Source organism: Tiliqua scincoides, chromosome 13 (genome assembly GCF_035046505.1).
Source record: "Tiliqua scincoides isolate rTilSci1 chromosome 13, rTilSci1.hap2, whole genome shotgun sequence".
NCBI lineage: Eukaryota > Metazoa > Chordata > Lepidosauria > Squamata > Scincidae > Tiliqua > Tiliqua scincoides.
In genome coordinates, this window is record NC_089833.1 from 3,947,672 (window position 1) to 3,967,497 (window position 19,826).

A 19,826-nucleotide genomic window follows, 5' to 3' on the forward strand; every position below is an offset into this window, starting at 1 on the left:
AGAACGACTACATTCAAGGTGTTTCATTCCGATATGGCTTCACATTCTGGCCTCCATCCTCCCCCGCTCAGAGCAGATGGAATTGCTCGGCTTCAGCTTGTCAGCTGCTCCAAGGTCGCACGGTGCCGGTGGCCTCGAACTGGCGACCTTGTGGATGTTATCTTCAGGCAGACGGAGGCTCTACTCTCTAGACCAGACCTCCTGCCCTGTTATAGAAGCCTGTTATTTGGACCTGCCTACTTATCCATCATCCCCAATGCTTCTGAAATATCCTCTGGGACCCCAAGGAGAATTTAGATGCACTTGTCCATGGCAGCTCTTGCAGTTCAGGTTGCAGCCCTCAGCTGGGCCAAGATCAGGTATTAGTAGCTCTATGGAAAATAAAGCTTAATCAGTCCAGAAAGTTGCAAATGGGGGAGAACAACCACCAACAGTAAGAAGATCCTTATCTGCTAAGTAGAGGTCACAGATGAGAAAAGTCCTCATTTGCATATACATCTGGGACTCACTGAACACAGCCAGACTTACTTCCCAATAAGTATACACAGGATCGGCAGCAGACCTTCTCATGAAGTGCATGGCTTCAGTTCAATTACTTGCATTATATGCCTCCATCTGCTCTACAGACAGCTCCTTAGGGTACACCTACCCTGTCTGGAGCAGAGACCACAGAAATCAATGTGTGTATGGGAGGTGGTTTGCATTACTGCAGGAGGCTAGTCCTTCCAAATGGCCATTTACAACAATACACACTCCCTGCCCCCACCAACTGTTTGTGTACTATGCAAGGCAGATGCACTTGACACTGGGTTTGAGTTTAATGATCAACTGAAGTGCAACCAGCCCAGAAACTGTCATTCAGCCCTTGTTTACAAGCCCCAAACACTGTATGAGTAAAACTAATCTTTGCTTTTTATTCCTCACCCCTGATGTGACAAGTACAGTTCTTACACTTCATCTGTGTTTTCCTTTCCTGTTTACGTGAAACCAAAACTCTTTTAAAATAAAAGGGTTTTTTCGCCTTTTATCACCAGCTGTGCTGTTGTTGGGCAGCCCCAAGCCACCACCCATCCTTTTACCTTCCAACCACTATTGGTGGACTCCAGACAGTCTGCCTTTCCGCAGCAGAGTACTGAGCTTGGGGGAGAGAGTGCTTGCAAGAACTAAAAGGTTCTAATACCACAGCTCAACTGCTGAAGCTCAACTGTACAGTTGAGTACAGCTCAACTGTACTCCTGATCCTATTATTTTCTTGGATCAGAGACCACCTGGGTACTGTGTGTAAACTTTTGAGGAAGACTGGTGTACAATGCAAACAAATTGGTTTCTGCAGTTAATTCAAGAAAGGGTCTTAAAATTCCACACTGCTCAAACCTGACTGGTTTCCCAGGCTGAAGGTGGGGACTTCTGAAACAGTGCCATTAAGATGGACCCTCTCTCCAGCAGAAACAGCCAGCTGCAGCCCACACAAGGTCCAGGGAGCACAAACTCCATCTCAAAGTGTGGGGGGAGGTGCCTCTTACCCTAGGTTGTCTAAAACTTTTCATGGTCAGGGAGATTTTCACTCCACAGTTTTTCCAAGCAAGATAGTAACAGACTAAGAGGGACTACTTTCTTCTCACAACAACTTATATTCTGATGAAGTATCATAAACCTAAGTGTTTCAAAGTCGCAAGACGCTTGTCTTCCATTCAGGTGACAAATAAGATACTTCTCCATCTAAGACTTGCCCACTGATCTTGCATACTTGCTCATGACTCCTCTGCAACCTTAATGGTTTTAGGCAGAGCAAAATTCTGCAACAGTGACCAAGCGTGATCATTTCGCTTGCCAAGATGTGCTGCAGCCAATAATATGAATAGAAACCTCTGCCGACAATTCATCTTGCAAAAGCATGGCTTTCCTCCACTGGAACTGGGCTCCTTGCCAGGAAAGATACACCGATGCCCATGCACTGGAAAAAACTGGGGAAAATGTTTCAACAGAATCTCAAGGCAAGAAATTATTTGGAGACAGCAGCAGCTGACTACAGGCAGGGTCATCAAGATATGGGGAAAAAACTAGGAATCAGGAATGAAGTCACCAGGAGGCAGACCACTGGTATTTGAAGAATAGGGTGCATATATTCACCATCAAAGTGTCACATCACAGCTTCAGCTGATGAGGAAAAGGCCCTATAGCCCACAGTGCATAGGGAAGATGCCATTTTAATAGCTCTCTGTGGTACTAAACACAACTCTAAGAAAGTCATATAGTTTATATCATCTCCTCTTCACTGGGAAGTCCCTCCCCACTTCCAGAAGGAAGGTTGACCCATCTTCCATTTGGGTACACCAAAGAATGATTCCCAGCAGCCGCATAACAAAAAAAGCTATCATGGATACCAGCATCTCCAAAAGAACAAGGCAGTAAGCATACATACCCCCAAAATAAAGACTTTTGAAAAAAACAGCACCAATGTACAAGCCTTGAGAAAGATAGTGGCACAGCCCTATGTCTAAAAGCTTGGAACTGCTTTGAGTATCGAGGCATCAGGATGAATTTTTCCAGGTTGTCAGGGTCCAAGCTCCTAAGACTAATGAAGATCAGTGCCACAGCTCAAGGAAAGAAAAAGGGAACCAGGGCATAGTTCACCTGTGAATAAGCCGCATGTTATTCTAGTTGACCTCAGCTATCTTACAATCTTATCTTATGCTGCTTAAGGATCTTTGGGCTCAGTCCCCTGCATCATCATGTTGGCAACCTTCAGTCTTGAAAGACTATGGTATCGCGCTCTGAATGGTGGTTCTGGAACAGCATCTAGTGTATTCTATTAATCCATTCTGATGGTAAGTGCTGGAGGAACTAGCTCAGAAGCCCAAGTATGAGGTTCCAGCTCTCCTGAAGGCAGAGGTAGTTCAACTTTGTATGCAGACTTTAGATATTTCCAAGGATGAGAAACATCAGAATTAAACACAGATCACTAATAGCCGCAAGAAAATATGAAGTCTCCTGGGTGGGTCACCCATTTCTACAAAAACTTAGAGTCTCTCATTTATGGTGCAAATCAAGCAACTGCTCACTGCCCAGTCTGACGACACCGGAGAAGGGGAGAGATGGAAAAGACTGTCATCTGACTGAACGTATAAATGAGATGGAGATGTGAACACAGGTGGCATATGACTTCTGAGGATGTAATTGCTCTTCCATTTCCTTGAAAAAGCCACTCAAGGGACTCATACAGCTTAGTGCTCCACAAGAGCCAACCAATACACAGTAAGTTATGGCTGCAAAAACAGCACTGACTGGTAGACTCTTGATCAGTTAATAGAAGCAACTTTTCAAATATCCATAACAATCAGGGTTTCCAGTTGGCCGTTAGGTGGTTTACATTCCATCTGGACAAACTCAGAGAGCATGGGAGGAGATGTGAAACACAAACCTTCTCGTCTTTGGGAGGACGCCCGCGCTTCCGAGGGCTTTGCTCATACGTCCTCTTCAGTGGGGACTTTGAGCCTCGCTCTGAGGAGACTGAAGACACCCTCTTTTTTGGTTTCCCTTCAGACAACCCAGCTTTGTGTTTCTCCTCTCCTACTGACTGCTTGCTCCTCTCTTCGCTGGAATTTCGCCGGTTCTTCTCTTCAGCGGAGTTATGAGAAGACGCCTGAGATCGCACAACAGAAGGACAAGGAAAAGGAATGTCATGAGCTGGCAGCGATTGCCCCCTCCCCAAAACTCACAAAACCCAAGGACAACAAGTCCTGCCAGACAAATGAAGCAGGCCAAGTATCCTGAATTCGGGGCATGCCAGATCCAAGTTACTCCTTAGAACAGTCAAGGACAGACCAAGTACAGCTGTGTGTCCCAAGAATGGGTCCCCACTGGCACAATGAAGAATGTGTGATCTCTGGAGTTAGAACAAACTACAGGTAGATCTACTGACCAGTTTCAGTTCATCCTAAGTAAATCAGAGGTACAACAGGCGGCTGTGGAAGTGAAATGCTTTACAAATGCAACGGTGATCTGAAGTGCTGAAGTGCACAATAATTCTAGACAAACCTTCCCTTTGCCAGCAAAACACAGTATGAAAATTTCTCCTCCATGACCCAGAGGATCCGATTCAACTGGGAAAACCAAAGAGGTGGTACTCACCTGGTCCTTGCCTTTGCCTTTCTTGAGGAACTCTTCCACAGCATCCACAGCCTGCTGGAATCTCTTGCCTTTGTTAATTTTTATCATTTCCTCTTTGTGGGCATGGTAAGGCTTCAGTTGCTCCACTTTGATCCAAGCACTGTCAGAAGAGATCAGAGTGGTACATGCCAAGTAAAAGCACATCAATATCACTCCCAGGCAGAAAGAATATCCAGCCCAACCTAGTCAGCAGGCAAAATCCTCAGCCCTTTGTACCCCCACAGCAAGTACCCTTTCTCCCCTCAAATCAGGGGGCAACAGATTTTTCTTAGAATACCTGCCTAGACACTTCCACAGCTAACATAGGACACCAAGCAAATGGTACATCCTCTTAGTAGCATTTTGCCAGTGACCACACTGCACGCACGCCTGTGCCCTCAACTACGGTTCTGCCAAGGAAATAGCTGTACTAACCTCCAACCCTTAAACAAAGCAGCTGAAGGAAGGTCTGCTCTGGTAGTTAAGGTACTACTCCATAACCTAGTTACTCACCAAGCTATACTTGTCTAAAAGCCTGGTTTCAGTGTCTTTAATCAAATTCAACTATTATAAAGAACCTGCACAATGACCTCTTATCCCCTCTCAATACTTCCAAATATATAACTACTTTAAACATCGAACCACTGGAACTAGCGTAACATGCTTAATACCTTTTATAAACACTATATTGAAACACTTTTGGGTTCCAAACCATGACTCTTCATATAAGAGATGATTTTGTACCTTCATGAAAATCCATTTCCACACTTTTTTCTGATATCCCAAATTAGACCTTCAATCCCTCTCTCTATCTTTGCTTTAATATGCATTTCTCTTTCCCTCCAAACTCTTCTCATGTTGTTTTAGAAACTGGAAGACTGAGAAGCCAGCAACCAACACCAGCCAATTAATATGATTATTATTTACTGCTTCGAAACCATCACTTTTGAGTATGTTAATGTAAACGTGTAGGACAATACTGTACACAAATACAAACAGTGCTGTCTATTACAGTCACAAAGACTCTTAAACAGGTTACTACTACTAATCATTAAGTAAATTCTGGTTTCAGAATTTTCACCATGCTGTAAGAATCACCGTGTACAAACAAATCACCAACTTCACTCCTCAACATCAAGCTAAGATAGTCCCACTCTACCTAATCAAAGCTTTCTGGTCATCCTAGACTAAGAATACTCCACAGGTCAATCACCAGAAAGAGTCAGCTAGCTAGACTCTTAGAAAGGAAACAAAAGCAATATAACACAATACGTTATATAACACGTTCACTAAGACCACGTAAAAGGTTACATAGGAGAGAACAAACTTTTGTTTGTCAAAATCCTACGCTGCGTTGGGTGCTGAGGAAAAAACACAGAAGAGCAGGTGTCTTCATCATCCTCCATTACATTTTACAAATGGAAGATTGTTCACCAGGCCCAGTAACCGCTTTGGCATCCCAACTTGGCTTAGCATTCAAGCTTCATGAACTTTTTAGCTGAGACTTTTCAGTTGGCCTTAACCAGCATTGGGCTATGGTCGCTTTTCACACTTGGCATTTTGCTACTAAAACTAGCTCGCTTGGACTTCTATATGTACAAGACATATTTTAACCTTGCAACCAGAATAAAAAGAAATTTTAAGCATTTGTTTAATCAACAAACTGGAAAGTACATATTCTAACTGGTTTGTGCTTTATAAAACCAAGGGACCTATCTCCTTCCAAAATAGAAGAACTAGACACTCATACCATTAACAGGGGCAGACACATTTGCAAACTGCATGAGGCAACTGGAACCAGGAGATCTACTAGATTTTGAGGTGAGCTTTTGCTTCCCAAAATAAGTTCATGGCCCTTGACACTTCAGGTTCAACACCCAGAAGAGCCCTGCACTAAGGAAGGAAGAAGCTTGCAGCTGGCACAAATGGCACAAGCAAAACCCCTCTTCAGGTGCCTGAAAACAATGGAGAGCACTTAAGAAAAACTTGCACCCATCTGCTTATTTTATAAAATTTGTTTTGCAATATATGACCACAGCGAAGGAAGAAGGGCTGAACAGGGCACTGAATGCCCTTCTCCAAACCACTGAAAACCTTTTTCAGCCACCACTCTGGGTTCTGGGATTTCTCAAGGCATTAGCTATATACTTTCAAGCTTCTGAAGAAGCATAGAACATGGCATAGAGCACTGTAATGCATGTTGACTCTGAGTCCATCTTCATCGGTTATTTTAAGAATACTATCTTCTACAAAAATACCTATGCTTTGAATGACCCACTTTAAAAGCACACTTGTCAGAAATTAAGAATTTGTCATGTAAGCACATTTAGAAGTGCTTCTAGCCTATGCATACAGGTAATCATTCTCTCCAATAGCTGAACAGAGCTCTCTTCCTCTGTTTTCTTGTTTCTGCTTGTTCTTTGTAGTGACCAGCTTGGGCTTTGGGTGGAGCTGCTCTGTTTTCCAGCCACTTTAGTTAAGGGCTCTGTTCGACAAGCAGCAGCAGTCTGTCAGGGTTCATACCAGAGAGATCAAGAACCTAAATTTTCTCAAGGTGGCAACTATTATAGGCTGCTAAGGGGACATGTCAAGTCTGCTTCCTTCTTCTGGCTTATATTCAGACAATCGCCAACTCTAGGCAATCTGTTCAAGATCAGAGAATACTCAAAATTTTTGTTTTATGTATCTGAAGAATTCATTTTCTATAGATAAGTGGCAGCTTTGGTCTTGCCTTCAGCCCAACGTGCTACTTTTAAACATGAAGGAATTTTTAAAACCAAAGCCATCAAAACCACTGTACATATTTTCCTCTCCCTATGATCTATATGGTGCAGTCCATCAGCACCATATCCCCAAATCCTCTTGGGGTTGAGGATTTTGCCTCTAAATTACCACTGTGCAGCAAGAATTACTGGGTGACTGGGCCATTCACTCTCTCAGCCTCGCCTACCTCACAGGGTTGTGATGAGGACAAAAGGAGAGAACTATGTACACTGCTCTGAGCTCTCTGAAGGAAGGGCACTATAGAAAGGTGAAAAATAAATAGGGTTTGCAAACAATAAAAAGAAACCTCATTCGCACTGACATAGCATCATACGCAACTCTAGCCCATAGTTAAAGCCAAGGGGGGAGTGCAAGCATTCGAAGTTGGCCTCACTCTGCAAAGGATGGTTTTCATGGCCTCAATCTGCATCAGACCCGTGGCAAGTGGTGATCACTCTAGTTCAAATCACAAGGAACTCACACCATGAAAGCAGACTATGCCCACAAGCTGATGTATGCTGCACTCCACTTAATTCAGCAAGACTTCTTTCTAAATAAACATGCACAGCCCTGGCTGCATAGCAATTTCCCCAGTGATTTGCTTGTCACCTTTTAAGAATTATGCTGTCACGACACATGAGCTGAAAGTGCTGGCAAGAAGCCAGCAAGTAACAATTAGCAGTGCATGGTGGCTGAGAAGCCTTCAGTACTCCTAAACCTACCTGAAAAAGGGCACAGGGCTCATCTTTAAATATGAACCATATCACAAATGCACCTATCCTTCCAATCTCAGTCTTCGAGGAAGGTTTCACATTGTGCTTTATTTATTTGCTGACCCTTCTGGAAACTGCTGCAGATTTTGAGCTAGTATTTGATATTAACAATATTTATATATCCCTTTTCAATAAAAATTTAACATAGCGTTCTACAGACAAAATCAAATAGCTCAATGGCTCCCTGTTCCAAAATAGCTCACAATCTAAAAAGACACAGAAGAGACGCCAGCAAACAGCCACTAGAAGACAGTGCCTGGAGTGAAGAGGGACAGTTACTCTCCCCCTGCTAAATATAAGAGGCTTATATACCGCTTGAAAAAGTGCCTCTTGCCCAGTTTGCAGGAGATAAAACATGGAACTGTGCCCTGAACGTGTGTGGTATGCTTCACTCCAATATCCATCTTCACAGTTGGTGCTGAAAACAAAATGCTAAATTGGTGCGCTAACCCAAAAGGCCTCCCTCTGTGCATACAACTATTTACACGTTGCTTTAGACGGGTGTCCAAGGGGTGTCCAAACTTTTTGGCAGGAGGGCCGCATCATCTCTCTGACACTGTGTCAAGGGCCGGGGAAAAAAGAATTTACATTTCAAATTCAAATAAATTTACATAAATGAATATATTAGAGATGGAACTTATATGAATGAATGAAGGTCTTGTAATAGCTCAAGGCATATAAAAGGCTTTGCACAAAGCAAGGTTGGCCTTTCCTTTGTTGCCGCTGCTGCATCACATATGAAACAGCAAGCAGTGGAGGGAGCCCTTGTCCCACAGCTCACGCGAGTTGGCTGTCACGCTGAGAGCAGTTGCATCAGGCCAGTGTGGGCTCCAGCAAGTCTCTGGAGGGCCAGAGGCTCATTGGAGATTGGGGGCTCTCTGAGGGCCAGACTGGGAGTCCTTGAGGGCCGCAAATGGCCCCAGGGCCGGGGTTTGGGCTCCCCTGGACTAGAGCATGGGCTCCTAAACTTGCAACGTCATGACCCACCTTGTCCTTTGAGGCAGGTACGATGCTCCTGGTAGTGCTAGAGGCCTCTTCTGGCCTAGCAACCCACTCTGCAGGCCTCAGAACAGCTCTCAGAAGTCCCCATAAACCACATCTGGGTTTCAGAAGCAAACTGGCTTCCGTTCAGTAAATAATAGGGTTTCCAGAATGGCTCCTATTTTGAACTGCCCAGGACGGCCCAGATCACAACCCTTTGCACTTGGGTTCAAAACCCACACTTTGGGAAGCGCTGTTACAGTAATCAATGAATTTTGAGAACAAACCATATTACAGCCCAGAAGTTTTTTGGAGCTAATTTGAAAACTTTAGTTTAAGAGCAGGGTACACATTTCAAAAATAAAATAAATAGCTTATGCTTAAGAGTTGCCCCTCCTCTCCGGTTCAATGGACAGGATGTTGGACTTGGATCTTACAAACCAGGTTAGGAAAACTTCAGACTCTATTGTCTTTGACACACTTGCCAGATGCAAGGGAGGGCACCAGGATGCAGGTCTCTTGTTATCCGATGTGCTCCCTGGGGCATTTGGTGGACTGCTGTGAGATACAGGAAGCTGGACTAGATGGGCCTATGGCCTGATCCAGTGGAGCTGTTCTTATGTTCACTTGCTCCAGGTGGCATGCCATCCAACATGCCAAAGTGTCCTAGGTAGGGAGGAGACTATTGTGTGTGGGAATATTTTGAGACTTTCATCAAGAATGTAAATAAGTACTGGTCATACTGTGCTCTGCAGAAGCAGGAAGTGCTGTACTCCCATTAGTATCATGGACTGCTACCTGAATAGCTCTGCACTATCAAAATATTCCCCAACAGCAACATCAAGGGGACAGTCTCCGTTTTCACTCTGTGCACAGGCCAGTACTGCCTGGGGGCCCTGCAGTGAGTCTCTAATGTCTAATATTTGGATGACCCTGGGAAGGCTGGGCACAGTCTCTCTGGAGCTGCAATGACCACTCTGCGCTCCAGGAATCTCTCAGCTCTCCTCACCAGAGCTATCATTGTCAGTTTGCAGAACCGATAATCATTCACAAAATGATATCTCTAGGCCAGTAGGCATCTCCGAGTGCGCGACACGTTTTATATTATCATAACAAATGATTTAGCTCCCGACTTTCATCCAAGGACATGTGACAGGGCTTAAAAATCATTTCCTCCATGCAAGGAGCAGGAAGTTTATAGCTGCACAGGAGAACCACTACTTTGTTAGAAGATGGGATTATTTAACAGCAGAATCAGCACAAGTAATGAAATAGATGGAAAACACTTTCAGCAGTGGTTGGATGGGGTTACATTTCAGTTGCAAAACCATCTCCGATATTAATATGCACAGCAGCCTTAACAGTAAGGGAAAAAAACCAAGGCTCAGTCAGCTTTAGCTTATCACGACTGTGAGAGTTGTCACCTCAAGAGGATACAGGCAGGCACGATGGTTTAACAGGCACTGCTGCTGCCACCACCAATGCTTTTGCCAGCCCAGCTCCTGGCATCAAAAACAGGCTTAGTTGAGTCTGTGACAGGATGCCACCTCATTCTAGGTGGGCCAGAAATTGTGGCCTGGCTTCCAGTATTAACAAAAGTGATGGGTGGAAGGAAAAGGCACAGCCTCTTGGTGGTTTGTGCTCCAACCTATAAAAGACCCTAAACCAGAGATGCCAACTTGTTTCATACAGAGGGCCAAAATTAGCATTCATGGTGCCTGCTGATGGTTGGAAGTGACACCATGAAGCAGGTGATGGGATGGCCAGAAATAAGCACTTTGCTCTCACAAAGAAACTCATTAGCGGCAAATGACAGGAAAAAAGTGTGCAAATCTTGTTTAAATTTTCAAGATATGAGAAAGCTCAATCATCAAGCTGGGAGTGTCCAATTATAATGAGGCAGAGAAATAGCTTCTGGGGGCCACATTCAGTCCACGGACCTTATGTTTAACACCCGTGCCCTAAACTATCTAGGTTTCATCTCAGATTATCTCAAAGCCATGAGACAAGGATTGCCTAAGACAATGAAAGATTTACAAATTTGGGGCTTAATACAAAGCGTGACCTACATGCAAGAACTGTAATGTTGGAATAGGATCTATGCATACCCACTCCCGATTTTGAGAGGCAATTGCTCACAGAGCCACATGCAGTTCCCTGACTAAAAAAATAGACCCTGTTCTCATGCAACACCCAAAGTTTGGATAACAGGTGGGCCTGGAGGCAGGACAAGTGAGATTCTATTGCACCAGCACATATGGGACTCCGCACTAAGGCTGTGTGTGAAACAGCCATCAACAGAAATTCAAGAAAGGACTAGATTAGCCCTAGCTAGGATTCAAAATTCATTCAGTTGCTTACACATTGTAATTTGGTACATCAATGCACAACTGAAAAGAGGCATTATTTTTAAAACTGTTTCATTCAGATTGGATCCTTTTGGCACCAAACTTTCAATCATTTTAAAATGGTTCCTTATTTCAGCATCTCTCTGGCTTCTGAAATTCACAGATACGGTCAATCTCAAGAAACAGACACAAATTTAATTCACACATCTTTTTGCAATTTTAAGGGGTAGAAACTTGCTATAAAAACATCAGCAATTCTAAGGCAGCTAAATTCTACTCTCAACACCATATTTTGCATTCCCCCATAATTATGGCACACACCACCTTTCCCTTTTACATTGAGACAAAACAACTCCTGAACCAGTTGGATACAGACTCAAACAGACCTCAAACAGGTTAAATCACATTAACCTGTGATTAATGAATTTCCTAGGACTGCACTAGCTGGCAGACCATATAAGATTTTTCTAAATCCAGACTCCCAACTACACACACAGCCACATTTATTCTAATACTTTTTCACCTGCAATCTGTTCACTAATCTATGTGGTTACTGAACAGATTCCAGAGATCTGACCCACTTTTCAAAATCTTCCCTTATAAAGCAAAACAAGACTCTTGTTCCCCTGTTCTTGCTCCTCCTACCCCCTTTACTGGAAACACCTAAAATCAGGTGCTGACCGGTAAAGCCAAATACAGCAGAATACATTATATGTGGCTTAAAAATAATGCAGTCCCTCATGAAAATGGATAAAAATAGATTAAAAAAAACATTTTAGCCAAATATTTTAAGATTCAGCACTAACAGACTTCTTTTAAATCTGACCTGGTTGAAAATGAAATCTGAACTAATGCAAACATCTCATGACTCTCTTATGAAAGGCTGCTCCTTACAAGAGGTGGGAAAAACATCTCAGAAAGTCTTCACACAGCATAAGAGTTCATGTACATTATGATTTGATTTTGGAACCAGGAACAGGAACATTACCACAGGTGTTGCCCACTTGATCCAACTGGGTAATCTTTTACTCTATTATCTCTACAAGTTTTTTCTCTACATTGTCCGCTCTCAGTCACCTCTCTCCATGCTCAATCTTTCTTCCAAGTCCCAAGAGCTGATCAGCACAATCCTATGCATGTCTACTAAGTTCCACGGTTCAGTGGAGCTTACTTACAGGAAAGCATGTATAAGATTGCAGCCTCTGGGTCCAGTCCTATGCTGCTCACCTACCCTGGGGTAAAGCAGTGCTGAAACGGCCACCACTGTATCCTGTGAGGCAGGAGAAGCAACCTGAGGTCTCCTCGGGATAAGGAAACAACATTTTCCTTACCTCATGTAGCTCCCCACAGCCCTGATGCATCTACTCTGCAGTTGAGCTGGCACAGAACTGAGGAGACCCATGTCAGGCTCCAAGGCTTTGGAGGAGGGATAGGAGCCAGTGGCAGAGACTGCCGCCATCCCTGCTCCACTCCCAGGCCTGATTTGCCTCCCATGCTACTCTCCCCCCATATGGTTTTGCCCACTCCTCACCCTCCCTGGCACAGAAACACTTCCCCATCGCTTGGCAGGGAGCGTACTGTGCATGACGCCCACTGCTCCTGGTCTTGTGGGGAGGCCCAGCACCAAATGTCATGAGCCTCCCAGCTGGCACCGCTCATCGCCACAACTTGCCTTACAGCTCATTTGCAATGGCCCTTGCCTAGTGCCCTAACCCCTTCACATTTTCCAGTGCTATCCTATATATGATTACTTGGAAGGATTACCAATTTCCTGCAAGGAACATCTGCACAGGATTCCAGTGACTCTTTTGTAACCTTCCAGTTCTCCAGTTCCCTTTAAAGATCTTGGGGAGAGGGGCCCAGGTGGAGGGACCTGAAATGTATAGGATCCCAAACACAGCCACAATGTAACATTGATATTAAAGCACTGTGTTACTGACATTTTTATTCATCAGTCCCTCTCCTAATTCCCAATTTATCTTTTCAAAGTAATTAATAGGACTGTAATTTCTCAGATCTCTCTAAATCCAAATATAACCAGAAGGCCCTCAGATTGACAACTTGGGGAAAGGGGAAGAAGCAGTGCCTATGGCACAATATTGTATTGGCAACCTTCAGTCTCGAAAGACTCTGGTATCGCGCTCTGAAAGGTGGTTCTGGCACAGCGTCTAGTGTGGCTGAAAAGGCCAATCCGGGAGTGACAATCCCTTCCACACCGGGAGCAAGTGCAGTCTGTCCCTGGTCTGTCTCCCTGGCTATGGGCCTTCCTTCTTTGCCTCTTAGCCTCAGACTGTTGGCAAAGTGTCTCTCCCACCGTCGGAAGCAGCCCCTGGCGTCATGCTCTACGCCAATCGAGCAAAGACTTATAACCGGTAAACTGCTGCTTCCCGTGTTGTGCCGACGCCGTATGGCGAAGTTGGAGTGTCCTCTCCAGTGCGCGAAGCCTGGGTAAAGAAGGTATGGAGGATAGGCTGTTACCCATGCAGCAAATCCCCCCTCTCCACGTCGCTGGAATGGTCCAATGGAAAGGCAGAAGCCAATACGGTTGGTTCCAGCGGCGTCGCAGGAGTTGCCAGAACGTGACTGTGTTCAGCCATGAACTGCCTAAGGGACTCCGGCTCCTGATTTTGCCTCGAGGTTGACTCCTGAAGCCTTTTCCAGAACTGGATGTAGCCACAAGGCAGTGGAGGTTTGAGGTCAGAGTTTCCTTCTCTTAGATGAGCTGCCTTCCTAGGCTGACGAGTCCCATCTACCCGGTGGCTGTTTAGTCGCCTCTTACGACAAGTACAGCCAAACTGAGGGCCTATTCTTAGCCCCCAGCCCCCAGGGTAATGGCACAATAAGTGACTCACATTTCACTCCAAGAGATGAAGAAGTGGGGAAGAAGTCCTGGCTCCCCATCCTCCATCCTCTCCTCTTCTAAAATTAGATGCTCAACACAACTTTATTGGTCTCTTACCGCACACCTACTCTCACAGGATTTGAACCATGCAAGTTACCTGCGAGGAGGGGGATGAATAGGTGACCCTGCCCTTGAGTAAGAGGATTGATCTAAGAGACAACCATTTACTGTTCCATCTTTCTTCCAAGGTAAACAGAATTCCTTCATTTATTTATTTAGTGTATGGCATATAATATGTAGACTTATATAGCAATTAAATTCCTTGATGTTTTGTAGCAACATCCAGCAAGGAAACCTTGACTTTAAGTCAATAGCCCATTTAAGGGTTAAACCACTGTAGGAATGTGTACTACAGAGACAGGATTCCAACCAGAAGCACTACCTTTCTTTAAAAAAAAAATTACTGGGGAAGTAATTAACTCTTTTGTACTATTTTCCCCATCAACTCAGCCAACAAACAAGTAACTTGCACCTGAAGCTGATGAGAAAATAAAGGCTTTACTTTATAGATGTGTTATAAATTTCAACACCCGGTCATGCTCTATCAAGTTGTCTTCTATAAGCAACAAGATTTGCATTTGTAATGGTGCTTAAAAGGCAGCAGGACATTTTGATAAAACCAGGTGACCCTCAGCTCAGACCACATAGGATTTTTTTATGCTGCTTGCTATAGTTTTAAGATCATTTTTTCCAGAAATCATGAAACCAGGGTATCCCAGCACACAGCTTTTTTTACAAAGGCCCTGAAGTTTAAATATAGGGATTCTCCCAAGGCAGACAAGATGTGGGTACATACTGATCTTCGGTTCCAAAGAACTTCACAAAGAAGCACTTCTTCCCACGAGGCTTCTTCAGGTCTTTCGGCGGGTTAACAATCTGAGGAGCAAACACAAGGATCACCATCAGTTAAAGCAGCAACAGCCTGCGTTTTCTGCCACTAAGCATTTTCAATATACCTTTTTGCTAAAACAATCTGAAATAAGATTGAGGCATCTTGTAGAAAACAATCTGCATCCAAAAGGCGTATTTCTATCAGTAAATGAAGCATACGTTGTGCATGGATACAAGCTCCTGGCTGCTACCTAAGGGCTCCCTCCATAGCAGGTCTGAAAAAGCAACAGAACTTCCACAGCCAAACATCTACCCCACTGGCAACTCTAACTGCTAGAATGCTGGTCTGTCACAAGAAGAAGCTTCATAATCATATCCCAAGGATTGACCCTTCAGTGCAAACTCTCTCAGGTTTGTAAAGTCACTAGTATACTTTGGAGACAAATTTCAGCTTCCTGGGTGATCTGAAAAAAAATTAATCAACTTGGGGTCCACATCACAACCCCAAGCAGGAGGTGTACAAATATATATCCCTTTTAGGTTCTTCTACTATTTGAGGCATTTTGGACTACACACATAACTTGGGGTAGTACCCTAATATTGCCATATTCCTGTTGGGAAGCAAGATTCAAGCATCTTTACATGTACAGTGGTATATCAGCAGTGTTCATTTGTTGCGCTGCTCATATTACACCAGAATTACACCAGTCACTAAGCTTAGCTGGTAATAGCACAAGTAAGCACAATGAAGTAGCCTCCTTCTGTTTCAAACAGTGTTGGGATAGATCGCAACTCTCCTGAGGGAGACACATTTATTCCAAGGTAAATGTCACAGAAGTATAATGGATGAGCCAGCCTATCAGAAAAGAAATCCAGGCATTTGTCACAGCTGTCAACCATTTCTTGGGTTTCTCAGAGAAAGGAAGCAACTGAACACTCTGCACTATTCAAAAACCCTATTTCAGCAATGTAACAGAACAGAATTTTACCAAAATCTTAAGGGCAGGGGCTCAACTTGCATTTTCTTACTCAGTATCTGTGTGGGAGAATCAATACCATGGTTACTGTGATTTTGTTTCTACCCAAGAGATGTTTTTCCCCCCCATGGCAGGCTACAGAAATTATAAAACAGATCAATGAGATTCCTGCAGGACATTCAAAACAAGAGCCAGGGAACAAGACTGGCTGCCTTCATAATCAAGAGGCTGAACAGACTGGGCAGGCTCCAAGATGTGAAGGACACTGGTCAGATCTATTCTGAATAGGCTTGGCTGAACAAATTCACCACCACAAATACATCATCAGCCCTCCTCCCTTCAGTTTTTGAATGACAGGTAAAATACAGAGGTTTGAACCACGATGGCACCTCCTCCTAGCACGTGCAATTCGTCTTTTTCACAAGATACAATCATGGCCATTTCTACAATATGACTCAGGTGTGAAACTTTGATTTTGCAAAACAGAAATGTGGATTTCTTTAAAAACCACATTAAAATTCTCATTACTTCATACCTTTTTAGCATACTGTAATCTTCACAGAAGTTCTTTTCCAACTGCTGCACTCCAATGCACATTACTTAGATGTAGGCCCTATTCAATTCAATGGGATTCCCTTCTGTATAAATATGCATCAGATCAGGCTGCACATCTACTATTTTATAGGAAGCACCAGGGTTTATTTACAGAAGAGAAAAAAGAGAACCTGTTTTGCAGAAAGATGAAGTAGCAACATCCAGAGATGAATCCCACCCAAATCTGCCTACTTTGTTTTTTGTTCAAACTAAGATAACATGATATGGGTCAAGTGAGGGTAATGCAAGGGCTCCGATACATATTTTGGATTCAGTATTAACCAACATCCTTTCCCAAATGATCTGCTCAGAACAATGCTGCAAGACAACTGAAGTGCACACAATAATCCCCCGTGGACAACTCACCTTTCCTGGCCAAGGAGGATATCGGCCCAGCTTCCCCCTACGGAAAAACCAAAAGTCAACCAACGGCTATCAAAAAGTACAGGAACTCTTCTACAATTATATGTTGCTAATGTAAGAGAAAATCAAGGGCTATTTAGCACAGGAAAGTTGGGGAGCACTTCCTTCAATGTCACTGCCCCTTTCTTCAAACCCAAGTGGAGTCTTGTCAGTCTCTTTATCGGTACAACTGCTCTCTGGACTGAGAAGCAGTTTTGCAAATATGTCCAAAAAATTTACAAGCCCACACGTGTTTGTACTAGACCCATTCGTATGTTATTCATTTGTGGCCTTAACCCCTCCATCCCCCCACACCCAACTGTAGTAAGTCTTCCCAGCCCGATCGCCTACAGGCAATTCTTACTTGGCATGAGATTTGATCGGTGCTGATTTACAAATGTGGTGACACATGTACCAGGGCAGATGGAAACACAACAATCAAGAGGTCAGAACCCCCCCCCCCCAAAAAAAATTTTACTTTACCTAATTAAATTGGTAGAGTTCATATTTGATTTGAAACTAATACAGATGACTTTAGAGTTGCATAGTCTTGAGTCACTTTCTATCTCGGGAATGCACAACTGTTCATATGCGCTGCTTTTAAGATTGGGGTAGTGCCTTCTTTGTAAACCTAGCATCCCTCAATAGCAGAGCCCACATTTAAAGAAGTGGTTAGATCTGATGGTTTTCCAATAAGGAGAATCACCAGGTAATGGAGAATGTACTAGGCACATCAGTATTCATTAAGACAGCCAAGTATATTTTGTACCATTTAGAAGCATCTGAGAACTACAGTACAATTATATCCAAGCACACATGAACATAACAAAATAGACAAATAAGGTTTTCAAACGGGAAGCTGTACACTTTTCACCACACATGATGTTAAATATCTTAGATACAGAGATACCCAAGTCATGCCCTACAAATCTCTTCTTGTCAACATCAGCAAGCCACTATCTCACAAGAAATGGGGCAGGGAGGAGAAGGCTTCTCCTAAGCCCACAGTCACTATACCCCACTGTTTATACAACCTGTGTTTTATACAAAACCACCAACTCCTTCCACCTCTTACCCCTCCATAACAAAAATAGTTTCAAATGAAGACTCCACAGACAGAACTTCCAAGCAAGTACTGCCTGTAAAAACCACTGATCAAATATACTGCTAAAATTCTCATTATCCAAATATTCGCCTTTACTTCCCAACTTCTAATACCTCATTTACATGAACTACGCAATCACCGTTATAAGACTGGTTCTAAACATAGTTTTAGCATAAACAATACACAGGTCTTGAGCAATATATGGTTCAGATGCAACATTAAGGGCACAATCCTAACCTTGGGTTAGGCCAGCACAAGTGCCAGATTCCAACCCCGTTCCCCGAGCACCATGGAGCTCCGTTCTCCTCAGACTCCTCAGGCACCTCCTCCTGTGGTGGCACAGGTCCAAGGAGACCCATTGGGGCTGTGGTGGCTTACCCAGGGGTAAGAGGAAGATTTTTCCCCTGCCTCCAGCTGAGCCACTTCTGGCCCCAATCTTACACTAGATACAGCGCAGGCCTCCTGGCCTGCCCATACCAGCACAAGATAGGATTGCACTGCACATCACAATTAAAACATAGTCCAGTGCTACTATCATGAGCCTCAGACTCATGAGAAGGAAATATGTGTACCTTCTGATCCTGATTTAATGCAAACCGAGATTTGCCCTCACAGCTGAATTAGCAAATCTCAACTAGTTCTAATCATTTTGTGAACAAGTCAGGATATCAAAACAGAATTTAATAACAAGATAATGTATAAAATATTGTAAAACGTTTGCAAATGGTTCTGCAAGACTTAAACAACTGAGCATGAACTGGACCCTAAATATTGCAAATGGCAAGGATCTAAACTTTTGAATTAATTAATTAATTAATTAACAGTATTTATATACCGCTTTTCAACTAAAAGTTCACAAAGCGGTTTACAGAGAAAAATCAAATAACTAAATGGCTCCCTGTCCCAAAAGGGCTCACAATCTAAAAAGATGCAAAAAAAGAACACCAGCAGACAGCCACTAGAACAGACAGTGCTGGGGTGAGGTGGGCCAGTTACTCTCCCCCTGCTAAAAAAAGGAGCACCCACTTGAAAAAGTGCCTCTTACCCAATTAGCAGGGGTAATTGACTGCCATGCTTATGTCTGGAAGCAAAGAGCCAAAAATTACTTGCGCATACAGAGGTGAACAACCACCAGCAGTGTTACTGTCTGCAAAAAAATCACCAAATGACAATGCAGGAGACCCTCACCTCTGCTCCAGCTGCTCCTGCAAAGGACTGAGTAAAAGATACAGGAGGCAACTGGAATTGCTGGGGCTGGCACACACCTGCCCACCAGTTCTCTTTATAGAGTCACATTTTAGTGAGCATCTTGCTAGCAGACTGAGAAAAAACCCCAGCCCAAACTGCTCAAGACCAGCCACATGAGAACTGCAACTTGAACTTGCATTCCACCAGTAGGAGTGCTACTGCAAACACTGATTTGGGAAAAGTATCACTTGAAGTCACCTTCCACTTATGGTACTTTGCTCTGTGAACTTGGGAAATCAGAGCTAGTAACTGCTAGGACTGCACACATCATTTTCTCCAAGATACAAATATAAATACACACAATTGCACTCTGGAATTTAGCTACTTGTTTCAAGAAACACTACCTGGTCTTGCTCACCACTTGAATTGGAAACCCAAGATGAGAAAGCACTTCAATAAAGTCCCTATCGCAAGATGAAAACTATGAGACATCTCAGAATTGCGTTTCAAGAGCATCAGCTCCTCTACTGATACATGAAAATTGATAACCACATTCTGCAAAATCTCTCAGTGAAGACATGCACTCTCACCCACAGCTTCCAGAGTCTCTCAGTTCACTTCTTTTGGAGTCAGACTGGATTATTTACTTATTTAAAAGATTTTTATCCCTCCTTTCCTCTACCGAAGCAGGTACCTAAGGCAGCTTACAATTTATAGAAAAAAATATAAAATTATATATAATTTATAAAATGAATAAACTCAAAAACAAATAAAATAAAAAACAATTGGAGGAGAGCAAAACTATTAACATTC

The 19,826-nt window shown here is 43.5% G+C and overlaps 1 protein-coding gene across 6 annotated transcripts in view; it reads right to left on the reverse strand.

Moving 5' to 3' along the window:
• Positions 1–19,826, reverse strand: part of GLYR1 (glyoxylate reductase 1 homolog) — a 50,725-nt gene that overhangs the window by 26,723 nt on the left and 4,176 nt on the right. For 5 of the 6 annotated variants that reach the window (XM_066640547.1, XM_066640549.1, XM_066640548.1 and 2 more), the window contains exons 2-5: positions 16,685–16,721; positions 14,713–14,792; positions 4,132–4,270; positions 3,422–3,643 (exon numbers count right to left, since the gene is read on the reverse strand). In XM_066640547.1, the coding sequence (XP_066496644.1) occupies positions 3,422–3,643; positions 4,132–4,270; positions 14,713–14,792; positions 16,685–16,721 (478 nt within the window). The remainder of the gene's footprint in view (positions 1–3,421; positions 3,644–4,131; positions 4,271–14,712; positions 14,793–16,684; positions 16,722–19,826) is intronic. The other variant, XM_066640550.1, reaches the window with a different exon arrangement.